Source organism: Triplophysa dalaica, chromosome 6, assembly GCF_015846415.1.
Source record: "Triplophysa dalaica isolate WHDGS20190420 chromosome 6, ASM1584641v1, whole genome shotgun sequence".
Taxonomy (NCBI): domain Eukaryota; kingdom Metazoa; phylum Chordata; class Actinopteri; order Cypriniformes; family Nemacheilidae; genus Triplophysa; species Triplophysa dalaica.
Window position 1 is genome coordinate 5,216,411 of NC_079547.1, and position 6,779 is coordinate 5,223,189.

Below are 6,779 nucleotides of genomic sequence, written 5' to 3' on the forward strand. Positions count from 1 at the left end.
CTCCATTCTTCATATTTTTTAGCTTAAAGCCCTAAAGACCCCACTGGAGGGTGTGTCTACATGCACGAGAGGCATGTTTTTTAAATTTGACGAAAGTCAAATTTAAAAGCTTTTCAGAAGAATTTTCCATTCCAACATCATTCAAACACAGTGACAAGTCCTTCTTTAGACTTAAGGGACATCCGATGATGTATATAGTAATTACATTTAACATCAATGGCGTCTCAAATATGGAAGTATATGGGTATCTATATGGGGGGCACGGTGGCTTAGTGGTTAGCACGTTCGCCTCACACCTCCCCCGCTTCCGACTTGTGTGTGTGGAGTTTGCATGTTCTCCCCGTGCCTCGGGGGTTTCCTCCGGGTACTCCGGTTTCCTCCCCTGGTCCAAAGACATGCATGGTACGTTGATTGGCATCTCTGGAAAAATTGTCCGTAGGGTGTGAGTGCGTGAGTGAATGAGTGAGTGTGTGTGCCCTGCGATGGGTTGGCACTCCATCCTGCCTTGATGCCCGATGACTCCTGAGATAGGCGCAGGCTCCCCGTGACCCGAGGTAGTTCGGATAAGCGGTAGAAAATGGATGGATGGATGGGTATCTATTTTCAATTTGAAATGCAATATGCAAAATAGCAAGGCAGTATGTAAATTGACAATGCAATTGCGTCATTGCGTGAAGGCGGAGCCAGCATCTCTCTTTACATGCATGTGCGGCTGCAGAGCTGATAAAAACATTAAATCACATGCAAACGAATTGGAGCACAAAGACAAAAATTACTTAAGATTATTACGTTTCTGGAAACGATAGAACTAGTAGCTACATCGCTGCTAGAACATCTCGTAGAGAATTTTCTGCTTTATAAGAGGTGAGTTAGCCTCTTCAGTGTCTCATAATCACTATAAATTGACTTTCTCATATGCGTTTTCATCATGAACACATTCATTATTTTGATTATTGTCTTTTTTGTCACAATTTCTTCACACAATCGTTCAGAAATGGTCGTTATGTGAGAACATCCTTAACTGTCACAGACGCGATCCATCCATTTAATTCATTTTCTCTCTATTCTAGCATTAAATGTTATGCATACCATCCCAGGCACCTGCCTCAGATTGCAGCTTTTGCCATCCGTTTATTTCCAAGTGCGTAGATATGGAGTTTTCATTTGTTTGTTTGTTTTGTATTTAATGTTAATGTGAGTCTCGGCGATTTAAAGATTTGTGTATTGTGGACTCAACAGCGCCATCTGTCAGCGCCATCACGCTGCACACAAATATGTTCTGCACATGTCCGGAAATACACGTCCTCCAGTAGGAAACATCTAGTAGTGGCGCCAGATCTCACGACAAACGGGTGAGCTCTTATGGGCTTTAATTCATTATATATGTCCGACATGCATTATATCATACATGCAGTTTCCTTGACCTCAAGAAAGCTTGGGATATGACCCTTCAAATTAAACGTTACGTAATCGGTTAACGTAGAAGTTTATGACTATTTAAAAGAACAGTAACAGTTGGTTTATAAATGGTTATATTTAAAAGCAAGGTTTCAAAGTGTTAATGTTATTAGAGGTGTAACGTTACGTCGTGCGTTAGCTAGGAAGAGCATTTTTAAATGCCCGGTGGTTTACAACACATGATGATGGCTAATTTACGGACATTTGTTGATTTAATATTTGTGTAGGTTATTATTGTTACAAGTGAGTTAATTTGTTGTTCTTTATAAGATACACATATCTTTACATTTTATCCATTTGGCATGAGGGAAAAGTGCATCTTATCATGTTTATCTGTTTAATTTAATGACATGCATCATATTGCTAATACTTTATTTTTTTATTAAAATAAGTGTTTTGTATGTTGTGTAGGTGATGACGAGCAAGCGTAAATCAACAGCCCTTACTGAAGCCCAATGTGTCTCTCTGGTCAGTCTATTCTATTCAATTCTGGCACAGGTCTACAATACACACATAGTCATTAAAATGTTTATCGTGATCTTTAATTTGTTTAAAGCTTTCTTGGATTACAAGACAAAAATTCTGTCATTAATTGTTCCACAACTGTATGACTTTAGTTAATCTTTAGAGCAAAGTTTTGATGAGGTCCAAGAGCTTTCTGACTCCTCCATACACAGCAACCCAAAGCACTGAAGACATCATTCAACTAGAAAATAACACTCCAGTGCGTGTTCATTTCGTTCACAACCTCAGATTATAAATTATAACTGTATGTTGTGACTGTTTAGTGAATGAACTGAAAAAGAACGAATCACCTAAATCAGGGATCCCCAAACTTGGTCCTGGTGGGCCACTATCCTGCAGAGTTTAGCTCCAACCTACCTCAACACACCTGCCTGCAAGTTTCTACTATACGTGGTATAGGGTGTGTTTAATTCTAAACTCTGCATGACATGAAGTTTGTGGCCCCCGGTCCGAAATAAATTAAAATGCATCACATGCTCTCGTGGATGTGCATTGGAGACTGAAATTGTTGAGTAAAGTCATTATATTTGTTTTATTTGGCACAAAAAAGTGTTATTGTTGCTTCATAAAATGAAGTTCCAACTACTGGAGTCACATTGATTACATCTTTAATAACTTTCTGCTTAATTGTATGTTGTGTTACTGTCTATGGGGTGACATGAAGCTCTCGAAACCTCATCAAAACGATCGAATTTTGTGTTCCGAAATTGAACAAAGGTCTTATATTCTTACATTACATTAATTGCATTAATTCATTACAGAATTTTCATTCTTTGAACTAACCCTTTAAATATGGATGATTTGAACAGAGTAATGAAGAAGCAGAATGCTTTCAGAATACATGGGAACTCCTTAAATAATGTAAAAACGTACAGGGTAAAACCCTAAGACGTTAGTTGATAAATTTGTGGGAGAGCATTTTACGTATTCTAGAAAATGGTGACTATACTGAAGATGCCAAAATGTAATACGTTTTGTTTGATTTTGTATTTTTAGTCTAGACAGTTACATTTGTGATTTTTGATAGTGTATAAGATACAGCTTTCCTGTAGTTCAGTGGTAAGAGCATTACAAGGTTGTGGGTTTGATACCAGGGGATTGCAGATACATATGTATAAATGTATAGTATGATGCAATGTAAGTCGTCTGCCAAATGCATAAATGTAAATAAGATTTTTAATTGTTTCATAGTTCATAGATTATTTTGGTATAATATAAATGAAAAAGGAGTAAGTGCCCCTAAACGTTTAAATGGTAGTCGTGTACTTAAACACACACGTCGACTTGGAGTATAAACTGTTTCCTGTAATATTAATTTGTATTTATCTTGAAGGTTTTTCAGAATTTTCTTTTCTTTAGGCTCAAAAAATTCTGCGCGAGAGACTGTGCCAACAGAGGCTGCCGGAGCAGCCCGTGGGTCTGGAGTCACAGTACAGGTGGGTTCATTCACAATGTCCCTGTGTTGTGGTGCGTCTTAATTCTAACCCCTTTGTGTGTTTTCAGGCACTTGCTGGAGCTTTTGAAGCGTACAGCGGTTCATGGAGAGAGTAACTCTGTTCTCATTGTTGGGCCACGTGGAGCTGGTAAAACTATGGTAAAGGTTTTACATTAAAATATCCCTCCCTTACTGTTGAGTGAGAGCTCCTTTTGTTCATAAGCTTTTAAAGAAAACTGAGGACACACTTTCAATGAAGAACTCATTATCATGATTATTTGGGTCGATATTGATATCACAATTATTTGACATGATTACCAGACCGTGTAGAAAAAATAAATGTAAATTTGTATTCAACAGAAAAGACATTAGCACAGCGTCACCATTGTAAAAGAAAGGGGCGTGTTGTGGATTTTACACAAGTAGAAAGAGTGGATCCTTGCAAAACGGGATGAAGCACAATAATAATTGTACATCTTTTTTTTATTATTGAATGCCAAGTTGAAGATTACAATTAATTGTGATTGTTTGTACAGCCACACTGTCATTCTAATTGATTTTCGTTTACTGTTCTATATCTAAAACAAATTATTGCTGAATTTGAAATGTTCATATGAATGTTGTTAAATCTTTTGTGCGTTGATTCTCCCAACCATGTGTTTTCCATAATCGTATTTATTTGTTTCCTTGCTTGTTTCTTTTCTGCCATGTTCTAAGCCTTTGATTGAGTAATGTTGTTCCTGTGCATGTGTGTATGTAGCTCCTGGGCTGTGTACTGAGGGAGCTCATGAATCTGAAGGAAGTGCTGAAGAATGTTCTTCTAGTGGAACTGAATGGTGAGCAGAACATCAGATCAGACTGGATGAAATAAAATATTTGGGTTGAAAAATGACACATCTCATGGTAAGAGTGATGGTTTGGTGATTGCAGGTCTGCTGCAGACGGATGATAAAATCGCTTTGAAGGAAATCACACGACAGCTTCATCTGGAGAACGTCGTAGGAGATAAAGTCTTTGTGAGTATCTGAAGTTATTTAAACCTCAAATCCAGCAGATATCTGTTAGTCTCAAATGTTGGCATTCAATTTTTCCTCATCAATGTTTTGGGTTTCAGGGGAGCTTTGCTGAGAATCTGGCGTTTCTTCTAGAAGCTCTAAAGAGTGGTGAGACATCTACCGCTGCCAGAGTCACTGTATTTTTTTCCAGATCTTGATGTTCTCTCTGGTGTTGTGTCAGGTGATAAGAGCCGCAGTCGTCCTGTGATGTTCATCTTGGATGAGTTTGATCTGTTCGCTCATCATAAGAACCAGACACTGCTGTATAATCTGCTGGACGTGTCTCAGTCTGCGCAGGCTCCCGTGGCTGTGGTGGGGCTCACCTGCAGACTGGTGCGTCTGCTCTCTTGACAATTCATTCTTTATTAATCTTATTAATCAGATATTTTTATGAATCATATATTTTAACATTTTGCCCATTGCGTGCACAAAGTGCATTGTGCTGCCCGTCTCTATCTACAATTCATTTTTTTGTCTTACACAGGATGTGTTGGAGCTTCTGGAGAAGCGAGTGAAGTCGAGATTCTCTCACAGACAGATTCACCTGTTAAACTCACTCTCCTTTACGCAGTATGTAGAGGCAGTTGGCTCTCAACTCAGTTTACCTCAGGATTTCCCACATCCCAAATTCTGCGACGACTGGAATCGTAGTGTCACGGTACAAAAATGGCAGATTTGAGCCCACAGCTTCACCTACGTCTCTATTGTTTAAGCTTTGTGGGTTTTAAAGGTCTAGGTGGCATTAAAACATTAAAAAAATTGTATTATTTAAAAACAATTTCTTTATGTTGTTAATAGATGTTAGCAGTAACACAGACGAGAGCATTTCTGTTGATCATATAATGTGAAACCCTATGAATGGCAAATATTTATAGATCAATTGCTCTAGTCTTATATTCATCCGTCACAGATTGTTTCGTTCGTTCTTTCTCACTCTCCTTTTCTTGTTTCTCCTTTTTCTCTATAGAAATTATGTGAAGATAAGTCGGTGGAGGAGATTTTACGGAGGCAGTTTAACTCCAGTAAAGACTTCCGGTCTCTGTACATGCTGCTGGTATCTGCTCATTGTAGTCAGAGGTGGTGTTGTGTTGATGAAACAGTCTTGGTTTGTTCATGTGTGTGTATTTGTTTGTGTTGTAGTTTCTGGCTGTAATCCGTGTTTCTCCATCTCATTCGACTCTGCGGCAGTCTGATCTCTTGGAGGCCAGTCGACTGATCTCAGCTGATTCTAAAGCAAATATCCTTCACGGTGAGAGTGAATCTAACATACTGCTCACCTGATATCTGCTCACCAACACACTAAATTTGTTTGTCCTTTACTAGGTCTGTCTGTTCTGGAGTTGTGTCTGATTATTGCCATGAAACATCTCAATGACACGTATGATGGAGAACCCTTCAATTTCCAGATGGTTCATAACGGTATGACATCAACATTTTTTTTTATAAAAACGACTGTCTTTCATTGCCACAGCAAATCGTTCTTTTTAATTCACCATTTCATTAACAAATACATTTTGGGATTTTCTTAGATCACCGCTGAGGTTATAATAGCACTTTATGTGTGATATTGCTTTAGGTATGTCTGTCCAATGATGTGCTTGTTATTCTCTTCCTCAGAGTTTACAAAGTTCATTCAGAGAAAATCTCACACCATTCATAAATTTGAGAAGCCTGTGGTGATGAAGGTAAGTGACCATTCCTGAACTTTTGTTTTCTGCCCTCTGGTGGTCACACGTGTAAACACCTCTTTCGTTTGCCTTGTTTTTCCACCAGCATATGTGTCTTTGATTGACTTGTAGATTTTTCATATTGTGAACAAGCGATATTATTATTTATTGTAACCGCTTGTTCACAAGTTTCTTTAATAAGAAAGTTGTGTGTGTTAGTGTCAGTTATGCAGTTTTAAATGAAAGCTTTGTCCCGTGTGTGTGTTCTCAGGCTTTTGAGCATCTGGTTGAGTTGGAGATGGTGCGGGCGGTCGACAGCGCCGCCGGTAAAGTTCAGCGCGAGTATCAGTTGATGAGATTAATGCTGGAACACGGGCAGGTGATGGAGGCCCTGCAAAAATACCCACAATGCCCCACAGATGTCAAACAGTGGGCTCTGTCTGCTTTTGCGTAAGCACTGCTGAGAGAGAAATCTAAACTTATTTTGTACCGTCATCGTTTTATAAATTCTGTGTACAAAATTGTGTAGTTATTTTTGCATTAAAAAAATATTTAAATACTCTTTTAAAATGTTTCAACACTTCTCTACAACAAAAGTCAATTAAGCATTTAAACTGTAAATAGTTTATTTGCAAAAAC

The 6,779-nt window shown here is 38.4% G+C and overlaps 1 protein-coding gene across 3 annotated transcripts; it reads left to right on the forward strand.

The window, feature by feature from the left end:
* Positions 1-702: 702 nt before the first annotated feature.
* On the forward strand, positions 703-6,702 carry orc4 (origin recognition complex, subunit 4). 3 transcript variants are annotated; one of them, XM_056750230.1, is made up of 16 exons: positions 703-864; positions 1,071-1,141; positions 1,240-1,352; positions 1,870-1,926; positions 3,343-3,419; positions 3,487-3,577; positions 4,179-4,254; positions 4,349-4,434; positions 4,533-4,581; positions 4,655-4,806; positions 4,958-5,131; positions 5,441-5,527; positions 5,614-5,722; positions 5,797-5,892; positions 6,091-6,158; positions 6,412-6,702. In XM_056750230.1, the coding sequence occupies exons 4-16, from the start codon at positions 1,873-1,875 to the stop codon at positions 6,592-6,594; spliced, it is 1,302 nt and encodes a 433-aa protein (XP_056606208.1). In that variant the 5' UTR covers positions 703-864; positions 1,071-1,141; positions 1,240-1,352; positions 1,870-1,872; the 3' UTR covers positions 6,595-6,702. The 3 variants fall into 3 exon arrangements, with proteins under 3 accessions (XP_056606208.1, XP_056606209.1, XP_056606210.1); XM_056750231.1 differs by lacking the exon at positions 1,071-1,141; XM_056750232.1 differs by lacking the exons at positions 703-864; positions 1,071-1,141; positions 1,240-1,352 and adding an exon at positions 1,412-1,701.
* The last annotated feature ends 77 nt before the right edge of the window (positions 6,703-6,779 follow it).